The sequence below is a fragment of the Limulus polyphemus genome, unplaced genomic scaffold (assembly GCF_000517525.1).
Source record: "Limulus polyphemus unplaced genomic scaffold, Limulus_polyphemus-2.1.2 Scaffold383, whole genome shotgun sequence".
NCBI lineage: Eukaryota > Metazoa > Arthropoda > Merostomata > Xiphosura > Limulidae > Limulus > Limulus polyphemus.
Window position 1 is genome coordinate 33,054 of NW_013665993.1, and position 17,603 is coordinate 50,656.

At 33.6% G+C, this 17,603-nt stretch overlaps 1 protein-coding gene across 1 annotated transcript in view; it reads right to left on the minus strand.

The window, feature by feature from the left end:
• Positions 1-3,731: 3,731 nt before the first annotated feature.
• Positions 3,732-17,603, minus strand: part of LOC106457864 (alkylglycerol monooxygenase-like) — a 27,334-nt gene continuing 13,462 nt past the window's right edge. The window contains exons 6-8 of the mRNA XM_022383918.1: positions 16,615-16,731; positions 10,030-10,112; positions 3,732-3,965 (exon numbers count right to left, since the gene is read on the minus strand). Coding sequence (XP_022239626.1) covers positions 3,767-3,965; positions 10,030-10,112; positions 16,615-16,731 — 399 coding nt within the window. The 3' untranslated portion in view covers positions 3,732-3,766. The remainder of the gene's footprint in view (positions 3,966-10,029; positions 10,113-16,614; positions 16,732-17,603) is intronic.

Here is a 17,603-nt window from a genome sequence, read left to right on the forward strand (position 1 = left end):
TATATATATATACAGGTTTTGAACAAAGATGTCACATGACCGGATACTGTTGCACGACTTAGAAGAGGTATCTTGGCACCCCAGGGTGTTGGTTTACAGTAGGGTTGTTTTGTTCAATTAAGATCGATTCCTTGATTTTTCGTTTGTTTATGTTTGGTTATTTGTTTAAATGTACAGTGTTTTTAATAGATATACTATGGTTTTCAATGTTATTCCTGTTTTTCCGATGTAGAACTCTGGACAATTATTGTATGTTAATTTGTAAATGTCGTTGGTATTGTGTGATTCTAAATAATTTTTGTTTAGTAACGATTTGAATTTAGGGCCGGGTCATTAATGTTTTTCTTCATTACCCATTCAAGCCGAATCCAAGCATTATTAATACCAATATGATAACTGCATTGGAGAATGAAACGCCTAATTATACTCGTTTATCAACTTCTTATATAGTGATGAACACATTATATTTTTGTATCACATTTACATTTGGACTTCTTGTATCACCTTCAGTTGAGAAACATGTTAAGGAAAACAACTATTCAAGGACATATTTGATCTTACTTCCACTGAATAACTGGAGGCTTGCCAACATTTCAAGTAGTGTATTCCTTATAGAACATTTAGGCTAACAGTATTTCTCTTTTAAGACTAGAAATAAACGACCATATAAGACCAAAATGTTGTTTTTATGTTTCGCTTTACAGCTTCTTCAGGAGCGTTCACTAAAACATAAACCGATCATTGTATACTAACAACTTCTTTCTTTACTGGAAGGTTTTCTCTTCTATTTCTTCATACACACACACACATATGAAGATATCTTATTGGAAATTTCATAGCAGACGATTTATAACGTCATCTTATTCTTCTTGTATTCGTCATCTCTAGTTTTCATTAAACTACTGAACTTTAGCGCTCATTCTTCAGGTAATGGATCTCCCAGCGACTCATCGGTAAGCTTGAAGGCCCATAACGCTAAAAATCAAGATTCGATTCCTGCGGTGAAAAATGGCACATGTATGCGCCCATTGTGCAGATTTACACATAATAACAAACAGACCACTTTGGTTGCACTCTTACAGCAACACATTATCATTCCCGGTTCACTCTATTGAATTCTTCATAATAACCACTAGCGTTTATTGTCTATAATGAGTGTGAGCCACCAAGCCCTAATTCTCCCATGTGCGTTAAGTCGTTTTGCGTAATAAATCCTTAACACATTATATACGTGAAAGCTTACTTAGCTGCCTTCTTATTTGTTTCTAAATATTGCCATTTATAAAGTTTGCTTAATGATTATATCATTACATATCTCTAAAATTATGTTTAATAAATAGTAAGTGATAAATTTCCAAGTGATTTTAATAAATAACTGACTCGTTCTCAGCTGTTCCCTTGCCAAATTACAAGTTACAGTAGTAGCAATATTTTGACACATCATGCTTTGTTGATGAAAATTTCATTATAAATTGAAGGTACTAATAATATAAAACTAGATTGGATACTTTATTGGTTTTTTCAGTTTTACCTCTCAACGCTTTATCTATTTGTTTGTACTTAAGCACCATGCTACACAATGGGCTATCTGTGCTCTGCCCACCACGGGTATCGAAACCCGATTTCTAGCGTTGTAAGTCCGCTGTGCCACTGGGGGGCCGCTTTATCTATAAGGTTTATCTACCACAGCGCTCACTCTGGCTACTCCTGGTGCATGCTAGTTTTCATATTTAATTTTGTAAGAAGTAAAATACAATAGATACAGAAATATCTAAAACAAATAAGCTCTATTTCAGGTTGCACGTGAACGAACTACGTAATGTATTAAAATCATATACATAACGGACGTTCCCACGATTGCTGTAAGAACTCAAAATGTTTGAGTCTTCTCTAAAGAAGAACAAGCACCCGATGAAAGGCGCAAGTTCAGCTTTGTTTCTTTCGTAGATAAATAATAGTTTCAGTAAGTTGCATCAAACGATGAATACTAAATACCAGCGTTGAATAATCAAAGTTTCAAGAAAAGGCTCATGAGACTGTTTCATCGCTGAACCAATAAAAAATGCTATCACCGTTCACATTTATATGTGATAGGCCGATGATTGGCTCTATTTAGTAATAGTTTCATCATGCTGATATAGAAAAGTTCTTTGGTTTTGTAATTTTTCTAATCTGTTTTATGTCCAGTAAACATGGCCTATTCCACCAGCGAAAAAATGTTTCTTTCACTAGCCTTGTGCAGAATTTATGCTCCTTCATTCCTGCCCCAAAATGATTTTTTTTTTTTTGCAGGAACATGATATTTCATAAATGATGTTTTTGTGTTTATCGACAGTTGTTAATTGTTTAGTTTTAACAAGGATAGATCTAAGTATTATATAAGATTTTCAACGGCCACAATGTTGAACTTTTCGTCTACATGTTTGACCTTCTCACTTAGGTTTGGCTTCCGTGTGTGTGTGAAACATGAGTTGTCATTATGATTTCATATTTTTTAAACTATATTTTAACTGAATGGCCATTAACAATTATAACTAATTAACTAATAATGCAAACCATCTAAAATATATAATACGTGTCTTTACATAAGTGAATAATATTTTACTTATAAGGTTACGTTATAATATCTTAAAAAAGAAACAAGGATTCTGAAGTAACAAACCGATACCAATTTGATAAAATTGAGTTGAAATAATAATAAAACTGTTTATGACATTTACTTTATGAACCCAATAATAATATATTAAATGACCTCTTCCTGATCACGGAATAACTTATTATTAGGATAACTCCAGGATTTGGACTTTTAAACATTTACAACCTATCATATCGAAACTGTATTCATCTTAATACTTAACATTTTTGACATGCTTTGAAACTAGAGTTTTTTTATTTATGGTTTTCTTTCATTTTTAATTAAATTAATTAATATTGTAACCTAAAATTCCTATTAAGTATTTCATATGATCGTAAACTTTAGTTTTCTTTTTGATTATTATCTTATATTTATTTTATTATTAACAACAAAATTCGTTGTAAGTAGTTTCGTAATAATTGAAATATATTTAATACGCAAGTGAGCTATTTTTGCAGATCAAAGTTGTATTGAAATTGTTCTTATTAATATAACTTGGGCTGTTTTAATCGAAACTACGAAGTAAATGAAGAGTGTTAAAAAGTTATGAATCCGCTTTAAAATATGAATCCCTGTTATCTTTTTAATTATTATTTTCTCTCCCCCGGTGGGACTACGGTAAGCTTACGGACTTCAACTCTAAAATCCGAGATTGGATTCCCCGCGGTGAACATAGCAGATAGTAGTCCAACGTGACATTGTTCTAAAGTAACAAAACAACCAATTATTTTCAAATTATTCTTGTTTTAATTGGATAAACTACAACTATATTTAACCTACAAATATATATTTGGAATAAAGGTCTAGGAAACACACTGTTTACTAATTTAGAGCAGCAGAGTTTTAACTCCTAGTCATACCATTAAGTATTAATCTTCTGTTATTGCATTTATAACAAACTTTTTAGACAATGAATACATATCTAGTAATCAAACGTAGTAGTTACTATCTATATAAAAAAAAGAAGAAGAAAACTAAAAACTAACATTCTGAAACAATAGTAACTACTACGTTTGAAACTAGATAAAAAAGTGTTAGTTTTAGTTTTTCTTTTCTGAAACGTTTCAAACGTAGTAGTTACTATCTAGATAAAAAAGAAGAAAAAACACTAAAACTAACATTCTGAAAATCTCATTTATTATGCGGTTTTCTGTTAAATGAAATTGAAAAATATTTCTGCTTGAAAATCCACAGTAGACTTGAAAGAAAAAACACAGTTCTTAGACCAACTGTGATTGGATAAATATCTCGTTCCATTGCAGGAAGAATGTAGAAATCTACATAACAGTACAGGAAACAACGAATACCTTCGAGTAGGGGCGCCCAATACCTGAAAAAAAAAAAGAGAGATTAGTAAATGTATTTTCTCTTATGAGAAATATCATGAATTTTGATACTTGTTCATACATATTGTTTGTTTCCGATTAAGCACAAAGCTACACAATGGGTTACCTGTGCTCTGCCCACCACGGGTATCGAAACCCGGTTTCTAGCGTTGTAAGTCCGCAGACATACCGCTGAGCCACTGGGAGGCCGTTCATACATATAGCAGTGAGTTTGTAGAACAAAGCTACACAATGAAATATCTATAGCGTGCCCACCGCGGGTAATGAAACCCGATTTTTAACGTTATAAGTTTACTACTGAGCCACTGGGGCTATTGTAGAAAACATACTGTATGTGGACGCCGGTTTGTAAGACCTCGGCAGATCATAGGTACTAAAATCCATTCGAGCTGCATGGAGGACATTTGAGGTTTGTTATAGAATGAGATTGTTATGGTTACAATTATGTTATAGTTACATACACGTGTGCAAGGCTAAATACATACATCTATACATACAAGTATAATGCTATATACATATATCAAAATACACATAATCAAATTCACTAGTAGCTTTAAATAGACTACCCCTGGCTCACACTCAATTACTTCAGCAAACTTCTTGAACTATCTCCACTATTTATGCCTCGATAGCTGTGACACCATAATGTTGTGCTATCTACAAGCTATTATACTCAGCATGTCTTCTGGCATTATGAAATAAATAATCACTAGAAGAATCAGCCAAACAAAGAACTTTGAGCTAAACTTCTCATAATCTAAGATTAAGATTAGTGCAGTTACTTACGTATATATCCATTCACGTTCAGATGAAACACAATTCTCTCATTGCATATGCAGGAGTTATATACACAAATAGATGTAAACTGGAGAATCAAGTGAGGACAATATGGTATGCTCTAAAACTCTCTCACCATTCAGTTTGATCAAATCAGTGATTCTCATGAAATGTAGGACAACCTTTTGCCTTAAAAATAGCTTAATAGCTCAGAGAAAAGGGCTGAAAAACCCTTTTGATTAAGTTTTAAACTCTTAGCAATTATCTTCAGTTGTGAAAATTGTTAATGTTCTAGGCAATATATCTACTAGAACCAGCCATCTTAAGCTGTGTGATAATCAAGCAGTTATCATCTGATATCTTTTGAAGTAAGGTTCTGCTCAATGGCTTGGAAAGCAAGAGTCACAAAGTTCAATTCACGACCAACAAACCTACCTAGCTTTTGATAATTAAGCCAGAATCCGAAAATGTGGTATATATGGTGTACTGTGAAATAACATAGAATAGATTGGAAAGCAAGGAACAAAACTTTCCTTCAGTCATTGATCTTTCTACTAAATGATCATCCTAGCTACTGCTATCTGTTTATTTCCATCTGTATTTACGAGGAGGTTGGTGAAGTGGCTCAGCTGACTGTCTCAGCTGTCTCACACCTCTTACTTGGGCACTTCCTCATCGAGCTTGTCATGCACAGCTAGGTGAATACTCTCAGCTACAGTCTTGACAAAAATGCTTGCATATTGTTCTATAGTGATGCTATGGAGTAGTTATTGAGTAAATGCCCAAGTAGTAAAAGAGAAAGTAACGTATGATTGGATATACATGTACGAACTGTTATTCTGGGCTGTATATGGTATTTGAGCACACGAGTGTTTTGTATAAGATGATGTTCTTTTGATATAATCTTTTTCAAAACAGATCAACACTTTATTCAAACAATTTCTCTGTACAGTCAAGCATCATTAGGTACGAGAAGTTATAGGGCATCAAATTGTTTGACTGTCCAGAAATAGCGTGAAGAAAACGGACATTGCGAGAACAGTAGAGTATTTCCAGTGGCTGTATCCAAAGTCTTGAAACTTCATCAGACTACAGGAAACGTTGTTCCAGGAAAGTCTACCGGTAGACATCGAAAAACTACTGCCCAATATGACCATGTTTTGATCAGGTAAACATGTCAAAGTTGAAAGAAGTCATACCTTATGACAGGAATAACATGAACACATTCATTCCAGGGTATCTAAAAGAACAGTGAATAGGAGACTGACCAAACAAAGTTATTTTGAAAGAAGGACTATTTGCAATCGGATATTAACCCGAATTCACCACCGTCTTACTTGGGCAAGACTCTTTTCAGGTAAGTCCTGTTTCCGGCTTGTTAAAGCTGATCGTAGGATTCGTGTCCGTCGTTTGTCTAGAGACCAAATGAGGGAAGACTGTCTTTCCTACAGGGAACACACAGGAGGTGGTGCAGTACATGTTTGGGCAGCTATTCATCATTGTGGAACACCTACTCTTCATATCTTCCAGGTAAATGTCAATGGCGCCTCTTACAGGCATCACATGGAGATGATATTTTTATCATGTGTAAGGGCAAGTTTTGGCCACAACTTTGTGTTCCAGGATGACAATGTTACTGCCCATAGTGCACGTATTATACAGGATTATTTCAACCAGGAGACCATTACAAGATTGTTATGGCCAGCAAAGTCTCCAGATTGTAATTTCATTGAGAATTGCTGAGCTGAATTGAGCCAGAAAATTGCTAACCGTGACCACAAACTAGCTACTGTAGCTGAATTGCAGCACCTTCTAGTGATATGTTGGATGCAATAATGGTGGATTACATCAATAACCTCACCAACAGCTTGCCATGTCGCCTTGCAGAGGTTATTAGAGTACGAGGAGGAACAACCAACTATTTAAAGTTTAATATGAACCGATATAAAGTTACAGACGCTATTTATAATCATTTTATGTTATCATTATGTGTGTTTTGGTAAGGTTGTGTTGTGATAAGTGAAATGCTAAATACACATCTTTTTACAGGTGTCTCATAAATTTCTTTGCTGTTCTAATAAATCGTTCATAACTCCTGTCTCTTTATTCAAATTACATATGTAGATGTTTAATATAACATGCATTTTTCCGTTTGACAGTGTATTTGTATTCCATCTTAATAATAATGAACGTATTTGTTACAAAATATGTAAACATTTTGGCCAAGCCTGTATTTCCTCTTCATTGGCTGACTAAAGGTGATATAAAGCACCACACTCATTCTTCTCTGACTCATTAGTCTCAACCTTTGTTTACTGGTCAAGCCAGTACATGAGAGATTCATCTGTAACTTACAAATGCAGCTTGTTACCATATAACACGCTCTTTTGCATGATTTGGAACTGCTGTAATTCATAGGTTTATGGACCAATCAGTCAGAGTAGGAGTTAAGGACCTTTCGCCAGAGTTAAGCCACTTCTCTGCTGCTGGCATTTACGAAAGCCACAACCAGTCTTGATACTTGTACATTCATTTCTTAAGTGTTTTTTTGTGCCTTTTTCTGTCACATGGTAGTTTTCCTGGCTTTGGATACGCAATAGTTGTGTACACCAACTCTTGCAGGCTCAACCATTCCACGTATTTTTGTGGACATTGTGAGACATCTATCTGCCATACATCATATTTGCTGGGAGAAGTGTTTATCATTCCAACATAGGTTTCTTAAATGTGTAACCTGTTGAGCTCATTTTAATTGCTCTCTAAGTCATCATGACGTACTGCAAAGTTTGCCCTAGTCAGACTGGCAGCATCAGTTCAGTAGTCTGCATTACATTCTATTCTAACTCATTGGACTGTGGTGGTACATCAAGGTGCACATCTGTCACACCTAACACTTTACATGGTTATAGTATAGATACCTATTGCAATTAGTTCTCTGATACATGTGAAACTCTTTGCATGCTCCAGATCTTTCTTAGTCATACAGCATCAGAATTCAGGTGGCATGAGCATATGATTAGCATAAGTGAACAGATGTTCCATTCCATGCAACAATGTGACGACACTGTTCGATTCCACTATTGCTGGTATCTGTATACAACATAAACTCAAAGTTCTTCCCTGGACACACCAGTAATGGGATTCCAATATATCACGCTTCAGTGGCAGGAATGTTTGCTCACATACTTCCCTCCACCTGCAATATATCTCGAATTCAGTGAAGGGAGAAAATGGTGCGTCAGCAGTTCTGGATAAGTTGGCCACAAATCATCATTAATGTGACACAAAACCAAGGAAACTGCAGACTTCTCATTTGGTCACAAGTTGAGGCTAATCTCACATTTCTGTGATTTTAGCATTTTTATCCATTTTTATCCACATTGTGGCCAGTAATATATATTTCATTGGAAATGAATGCACATTTTCCTCTTTTCTCTTTTATACCCGTCTTTCTTTTCTGTTAGAATATCGTTTTCAGGTTCTCGGCCACAGACGCAAACATGAAACAAATTATAGTATTTTGGCACTTGTGAATAAAGTTAAAATCATAAATAATATTCAACGTTAAGCTGGTACACAATTATAAATATTTTATTTAGGCCCATCTATGGCCTTCAAAGAGTTGACGACTCTACATGTTACAACGTCATTCTCAAATTCCAAGATGTCGTCCACATAGATCCGTCATTTCTCTCATTGCAGACCCTTCAGTGTAAGTTTCGGTAGCACGAATAAAAACTAAGCGACTCTCTTGACCAATGTGAAAACCATAACATGCCAGTATACTACACAGCTAGGTTAAGATGCTATCAAAGAGGGTTAGACATTTTGCTAATGCATGTTGTACTAAAAACTAAAATCAAGAGAATCTCTGTAGAAAGAAATTTGTTGGTAGGTCCATTCAATTTGTTGTCTTGAATTTAGTGTTTCAGTTTTGTGCAATATTATTTAAAGGTATTGCCATTATTTTTCATTTACTTTAGATGATTTAGTTGGAAGTAGATTAGAAATATTTTACTAATAATATACACTTATTTTTTGCTTAATGGACATGCAATTATGAGATTTTGTTTTTTTCTCTTTCTCTAGAAAGCGAATTATTGGCAAGATGTGTTGATCAATATTTATGTGGAAACTAATAAAATATTTCACATTTTTCTCTGCATAACTCCATTATCTCTAATTTTGTGTTTCTATCGAAATTCCAACGAAAACCTATGCAAGTGAAATTCTTATTCTGATTAAGCTTGTGCAAAGTTAAACGTAGATTTCTGAAATCTGGGTATTTTCTGTTAATGAATATTTGTAACTTGAAAATAAAGAGTAAACATATACAGAATTTACTAAACAAGAAATAATAAAACAGAAATATGTTAAATAAGAAGCGTTATACCTATTACAGAATTTACTAAACAAGAAATAATAAAACAGAAATATGTTAAATAAGAAGCGTTATACCTATTACAGAATTTACTAAACAAGAAATAATAAAACAGAAATATGTTAAATAAGAAGCGTTATATCTATTTAAGGGTTAAGGAAGTATGCAAGATGATTACTCAATATTATATTAATGAAATGAAATAAGCCACGAAAAGCTATCTCATAAACGCATTCTATTCTTACTGACAACTACAAGCAGAAAATGTATACGAAGGTGAAGTGTTTTATGTGTTGTGTTTGTGCGTAAAGAAGCATAGAACATAGAAATTAGTGTCGCGATATACCAACTTTCATTTTAGAAAGATGAATATAAGCCATGTAGATAGGGGAAATCAGACCCCGAATTTTTTGCGTTGTAAGTCCTGAAACTTACCACGGATGCACCAGAGAGCAAGTTGTACAATAATAGCATATCTTCATCCATTTTGAATAGAAGAAAATACTATACAGCATATCTGATTGTTCAAAATTATTCTTTTTTTATAACATTTTATTAATTTCTATGTTTGTTATTTTAATCAAAAATTGCAAGTTTTACTGCTCGTTATAAACAAAACCCCCAAAACCCGTATATTCAATATGCATAAAACAATGAATGTCACCCACTCGCTAAACGGTAAACCTGGGGGATTGTATAGCTAAACAAAGAGTTCTATCTCTGAGATGAGCACAGACAGATGGATACTCCACTGAGTAGCTTTGCGCCTAGCAACAAACAAACAAAGCCCTAATACAAAAATTACTTTTGTAATCTATAGGTTTTGGCTGGTAAATAGTTATTTGATTAGAAAACGAGGTCAAAAGTTTATATTTATGAGAAGTGCTTACTTGTTGTCCATGATGGCTCCAAATGATACTTGGGTAATGAAACAGTACATTACTCCACCAATTACAATCAGTTGGCTTAACTTCTAGAAAAAGAAAAGAACAACAACAACAAAAGTGTGGAAGGATAATATTATATTCTACATTTTTCACTAGCTAATTAAAACATTATTAGAAGCTCACATTTATTTTTCTCTGTGTGAATATATCAACTTAAATGTTTTATAGCAAATTACAAAGAAATCACGATTCTACAAATAACTGTATTTAGGTTTAATAAGGTAGTTTAGTTTAATACATATATACGAAATGACTGAATGAATCAGAAATGGTTTGTTTGTTTTTTTGGAATTTCGCGCAAAGTTACACGAGGGCTATCTGCGCTAGCCGTCCCTAATTTAGCAGTGTAAGACTAGAGGGAAGGCAGCTAGTCATCACCACCGCCAACTCTTGGGCTACTCTTTTACCAACGAGTAGTGGGATTGACCGTCACATTATAACGCCCCCACGGCTGAAAGGGCGAGCATGTTTGGTGACATGCGGATTCGAACCCGCGACCCTCAGATTGTGAGTCGAGCGCCTTTTCCACCTGGCAATGCCGGGCACATCCGAAATGGTAAGGTATCAGAAATTATTTACAATTTGGAAATTTCAATATGAACGTCACCTTGTGCAAATATAGATAAACATCTATCAGAGGTGTTCTTAATTTTGAACTATTTATCAGAGGGAAGACAGCTGGCTAGCAGCACCCGCAGTCACAAAGGCTTTGTCTGAATCTTTGAACCAAATAATGATTTTAACTGTCACTCTTATAACGTCTCCACAGCTGAAAATGCGGAGAATGTTCAGTGGCTTCACGTCACGAACACCTCGATCCCTATCCACACTCGCTACTTATTATATCAAGCCCGAAAAAAAAATGAGTCAAATTAAAAAAAAATAGAATTATTTCTTAAAATATGTGAAATTACAAAAATAAAAAAACTACCTGAGCACTGAGAATAAGTGGGGTAATCTTGGCTATTCCCTTTTTGTTCTCAACCTTTACGTTAATAGACTCATTTTTTAATAAAGTAGCCTATACAGTAATTTACTTTAATAGCTTTATTCATTTGATTATGTTAGTAAAATTAATGTTATAGCGTTATCTCCTAGTTGTATCTTCTATTTGTTATAGCGTTATCTCCTAGTTGTATCTTTTATATGTTATAGCGTTATCTCCTAGTTGTATCTTCTATATGTTATAGCGTTATCTCCTAGTTGTATCTTCTATATGTTATAGCGTTATCTCCTAGTTGTATCTTCTATATGTTATAGCGTTATCTCCTAGTTGTATCTTCTATATGTTATAGCGTTATCTCCTAGTTGTATCTTCTATATGTTATAGCGTTATCTCCTAGTTGTATCTTCTATTTCAGATTCTTATGTCTCCACAGAGAAACATAATGTTTTTCTGTTGTTTCTTCTTTTTTCTTCTTCTTCCAAACCCTTTTCAATCGACCACTATTTCTTTCATTTCTTGAAACTTGGTCCAATTCGACCAGACACATTATTTGATTTTTTTTTTTTATCTAAGCCTCTTTAAAGATTTTTATTGGGTTAAAAGTAAAACAGCACAAAAATATACATTTTGGGCTCTAGTGTGGTCATATTTACAGCAATCAAGATGAAAATTAGCAAAATAAAATGTTCATGTTCATAACACATTTATACAGAGAAAAAGGTTGAATTTGCCGACTTTGAGTCTTTTTAGAGGGTCAGGGCTCACAAAAAAGCATAATTTAGGGATTTTGGGTCAATAACTTGGCCATATTTTGATCAATTTACACGGGATTTGGTACAAAGATACTTCTCTATAGATCCCACACACTGATAAACAAAAATGGTGGACTTGCCCCTTTTTAGTAATTATAGCGGTAAAAATCCATAAAAAAGCACAATTTTAGTTTTTTTTTGACAATTATTCCGTCGTATTTCGGCCCATTTGCATTGGTATTTGGCACAAAGATGCTTTTTTACAGGTCCCATATATACATTTACAAAAATGTCAGATTTCTCCATTCTTTGTCATTTTAGAGGGCCAAAAGGTTAAATAAACACATAATTTTAGGGGTTTTGGTCAATTACATAGTCTTGGTTTGACCAATTTATGTGGAATTCAGAACAAAGATACTTTTTCCAGCTCCCAAACAGTGACGTAGTAATTTTTCAGCAAGGAACGCACAACTTGGGGTTTTCGTGAACTATTATGTGTAACTTGCATGGTTTGGTACAAGGATACTGTCTTGTATGTCCCAAAGAGTGATATAGGCAGTTTTCGGTTTTCTGTGTTTTTCCCGATTTTTATGGTGTCAAATTTGGCCATTTTGGGATTGCGTGATGGAGAAATGTTACATTCACCCGCGAATGTTGACCTCTTTAATTCATTCTATTTTATGTGACTATCCCCCCCTTCTGCTTTGCTATTACGTACATTTTGGCTTTTTAAATATAGAATATTGCTTGACTTGGAACATTCTGCAATTATGTTTTTCAAATCAGCTAGTTTTTAAATTTTGGACTAAACTAGTAGATTAAATCTGAACATCAATAGCCCCATAAGTTATTAACTAAAACTAATTTTGCCAAATTTTTATAAGAAAGTTGTGTAATTTACGGCTACTATGGGTAACTTAAGCTGTAGTTAATTTTTGTCTATTTTTTTTTCGGAAATAAGCAAACTATATTAGTACTCGCAGATTCGAATGTTCGTCACCGAACGTACTCGCTCTTTTAGCTGTAAAGACGTTATAAAGTGACGGTCAATCCCACTATTCGTTGGTAAACGATTATCCCAAGAGTTGGCGGTGGGTGGTGATGACTAGCTGCCTTCCCTCTAGTCTTACACTACTAAATTAGGGACGAATAACGCAAATAGCTCTCGATTAGCATTGCGTGAAGTTCACACCATACCAAATCTTATATATTTTATCTTTGATTCCTTGAAAATAATGAATTATTCAATAAATACTCTCTATAAGTATCTTAAGTATACACTTTAGTGCTTTGTGTCGATTAATCGCACGTTTTTAAAATAAGTACCAATATAAATACTTTGTCTTTAGTACTTCACTGTAAAAAACAAATAAGAATTGTGTTTGAAATAACACATGGTGTTTAAATGGCGCCCCGGTGGCTCAGCAGGCTTATAGCACTAAAAATCGGGATTCGATACCTTTGGTGGACAGAGCACGGGCTAAAACAGAAATTTAAGTTCAAAATAACAATGTTATTATGGACTAACAAAATAGAACCTAAAGGCGTTGATTGATACATAATGTTTTGATAACTTTTAAGCAATCCCATACATTAAGATGTGATTTTCACAACAACCCAAAGTACTTAAATAATCACAAGCACGCCATTTGTGTTATTACAAATCACAAAAAAATGTGTATGTATATATCCCTACAATAATCTTGTTAGAGTTAACATAAATCTGCAGTTGGGGAACACAATTTGAGCTTTCGTAACACAATGTTTGTGTTAATTTTTGTTTCTGAAATAACAAAATGTTTGTGCTAATTTACAACATAATCTATTTACAAACTTGTTTATACAAACCAATCGCTAAAGTTTCTTAAATTTCTCCGAAATCTATAATTTTGTATTTACAAATATATAACTATTGTTATAATTAAGAATCTAACTAATATATATATTAATAATTTACTTAATTCTTATTTATTCATTCACATTTCGGTAAGCTGAAAATTTTACTGGTTGTGCTGTTTACATAATTAGCTATGTAAACATTCCAAAGTGTAGATGTATATTTGTATTTATGTTTACTTGATTTTTGAGCTCCTCTCTCAAACATTACATGTAAAGTCTTAGTCCTCTCAGACTGTAAACAAGAAAACAATTGAAAAACAACAACAACAAAAAGTGAACAGAACCCTAAAATGAAGATTTTTCGGGTTTAATTGAAACGATTTACTTTGAAATTCAGTTCATTGAAATTTTAAAATTTCATCAGCAAATATGGATGGCCAGATGTTTTGGGGGCTCTCGGGACGTTTTTTTTTTTGTTGTTTGTTATTATGTCAAAAGCTACACAATGGGCTATGTTTTTTTATGCTCATCACGGGTATCAAAACCCAGGTTTTAGCGTTATAAGCTTTCAAACTTACTTTTGAGCTACAGAGAGACCCTCAGGACGGGATCTAAGGATTTATATTGGAATTCGAATGCACTACATAAAGAATAAGCTAGCAGAATAATAGAATTTGGTAATTTTCCCATAGGTAGGTTTCAAACATATAAAACAAATGTTTTTCCAGTGTAAACCACCTCTGACAGTTTATATATATATTTAAATTATACAAATATGTGATTCGTTTTCCTAAAGTCTGTTTCTCGGGAAAAGGGTAAATGTTGTCTTTGTAAACTAACCTTTTAATTATTTGGTTTGCATGTAGAAAATGATTATGTAAACAATGAGGAAGAAAAGTATGAAAGGTAAAGACACTACTACGAGAATGTCACCTTTATCGCTAGAGAATTGACTAACCAGAGTATAATTAGTATTGTCAGTGTTAACAGTTTACTATGATTGGTTGTCATTGAACTAATCAGAAGTACCACCTGAGTAAACAGCCAGTAAAAGAAGAGGCAGTCATACTATACCCAGTAGTAGTAGTGGTAGTAGTAGTAGTGTGTATCCAAGAGCGGAAATGCCGCACGACTGGTACTGGTCAGTGATACTCTATGCTACATTTGCGGCAAAACTCCATGTTTCGGTAAGAACTGTATGCAAGCTGAAGAAAGTATATGAAGTGGGCGAGGTAGAAAATCAAACTCTCCTATAGTAATGTTAATAATCTAAGGGAATGTCTTTTCCAAGTAGACGAGAACAAGTATAGATCTTGGCCACGACCTCGTTGTAAATACTGGTGTAAATGACAGTTCGACAATGGTAAGATAAATGTTAAAAGTCATGGTCACAGTGGAGATGCAACTACTCTAAAACTATTGCTGAGATGAAATAATCAAAGGAAAAGTTTAAAATGAGCATCAGATTATAAATAGCGGAAAAAGCTAAGATGAATCCAACCTCAAATTGTTCGCCACAATCAACAGTAGATTGTTGATGCCATAGAGGAGAAGTGTTTACTTTACAATATTTACAGTGAAGCATGATGGGGGATCAGTACAAGTATCCCAGACATCGGTGTCAGTGATTTACACAAAACTGATGGCACTCATCGAAAGAGGATCCATATTCCGACAGGACAATTATCCCATATATATACACACATCACATGTGGTGAAATGATAGACTGGCTTATGTAAACGCTAAGAAGATCATGACGTAACCAAGCAGTTTGACTGACTTGCAAGGAGTAGAATAGAACCTTTGGAACAATAGTCCACAGTTAAATTGTGTGTCAGCAGGAAAACGATGGGCATATAAAGCTCAGTGTAAAGAAAATGGCTTATACGTAAAATGCTAGTGCACTGTACAACTTATTTTATTTTCTTTTTCAATTTTGTTTTGTACTTTTAATAAATTCACTATTTAGTTACCACTACTCATTGTTTATGAGTCCAGTAGGTGTTTCGCTTGTTTTTTTGTTGTTGTTTTTATAATTATTTTCACTATTCTACGTTTGTCCCCAGGTGGAACAGCGGTAAGTTTACGGTAGACACAGCAGATAGCCTAATGTGGCTTTGCTGTGAAACAACCAACAAACAAACAAGCAAACAAACAAACAACTATATATTCTGTAATATTCATTATGCAATGTTATTTCAAGCTTAAACATCCCAATTTCACAAATTCCGTTAACTGTTTCAGATACATTATAGCGAAATTACTTATATTGTAAGATATTTATTTATCCACAAGGAGTTGGAAATAGCACATCCTTCTGTCTTTCTTCAATATTAACTTAAAATGTAATTTTGCATAACTTATGATATTTGTAAGACCTATAAAATAAACATGATATCTTAATTAAATAGTACTAATTAATTATAATTAGAACATTTAGAAAGCAAATAATTACTATATAGGGTTACATTTATAAGTACTAAGACCCCTACAGCTAACTCTTCATACCTTTCTGTACTGGTAAGTTTTATAAATGTATTTAAGTAGAGTTATACAAGAAGTTTCTAATTACTTGTGAAACGTTTCAAAATTTATGCGTTCTAGCTTAGATATTTGTTGATGTTACACTAAGTAAATGAATTGATTGGATAGAGAAATATTAAAAGAAAATACATTACTGTATACAGGGAGATAGTAGTATAAGAATTATACTTACTACTTGAGTGCAAAGCATTATGGGAAATTTATATCGTGTAAGAAATAATTCAAACACATGAATGTAGTTTACTAGCGAACTTTAAACATCCAAGCCTACAAAGTATTTATTAAATATAAAAATCTATAAAAGTTATTAAATGTAAAACTCAATAAACTATAGTGTTCATGCCACAAAATTTGTTGTTGGTTTTTTTGCTTACTTACAATATCCTGGCAGAAGATGTACAACACCTGTACTTTACATTATTAATGCTATCTTCTCACATACATACCTTATGCTGAAAAGCAAGATCACCAAAGAAAATCAACAGCATATACGAGTGAAGATTGAGGTATACTATGCACCACATAGGTAGAGGGGGATCGTATTTTACTTGTGGAACATGAACCTTGGTTAGAGAGAAAAAAACAAAAAACTCTTAGACAAAGATAATTCAGCTTTGACAACAACAACAATAGATAATTACTTACCACTGATATTGTAACCAAGTCACGTGAAATAACAGCATGCTAAAATTAATTTATTGTGGTACATAATACTTTATGTTGGAGAAGTTATTTCTGTGACACTACGTTACAGTATTAGTGATGATAATTTTAACAAGTGTTCCTGTACTTTATCTCGAGTGCTACATGCTGCTGCCTGTTAGATCTTCTGTTCAAGACCAGAACTCATCAGTTCAGCTGGGAATTGTAACACATGAAAGTCATTTGCAAGATATTAACTATTATGATGTGTGTTCGAGATGTTATCGTATTCTTCTTACTAGAATAATATCCTCTACCTACTAAAGAAAGATGTATTAAATATAATACTGCATAAACAACCGATCTAAATTTATAGTTTCTTTCTCACGGAGCACTTTCCCCTGAGAAAATCACAAGAGCTTCGATTTGTGTTAATAACAGATCATATTCTATAACTTGCAAAGCGAGATACAAATGGGATTACACAGTAAAAGCCTGTGCATCATAACCCATAGTTAACGTTTTGCATAACGTATTGCTTTCTTTTTTTAACAGTAAGTTAAATAGATAGACTGCCTCTCGTGTGAGATCATAAAGTGAAACAGATTAAAATTTTTTTATTACGGTTAAGAAAGAAAACGAATATATATATATATATATATATATATATACATAGAGAGAGAGAGAGAGAACGTAGAAGTACGACGAGAAGAAACGAAGGAAACAACTACTACAACTAAACTAATTACATAGATAGTACTAGTTAGAACTACTTAACGTTATTTTACTAGTT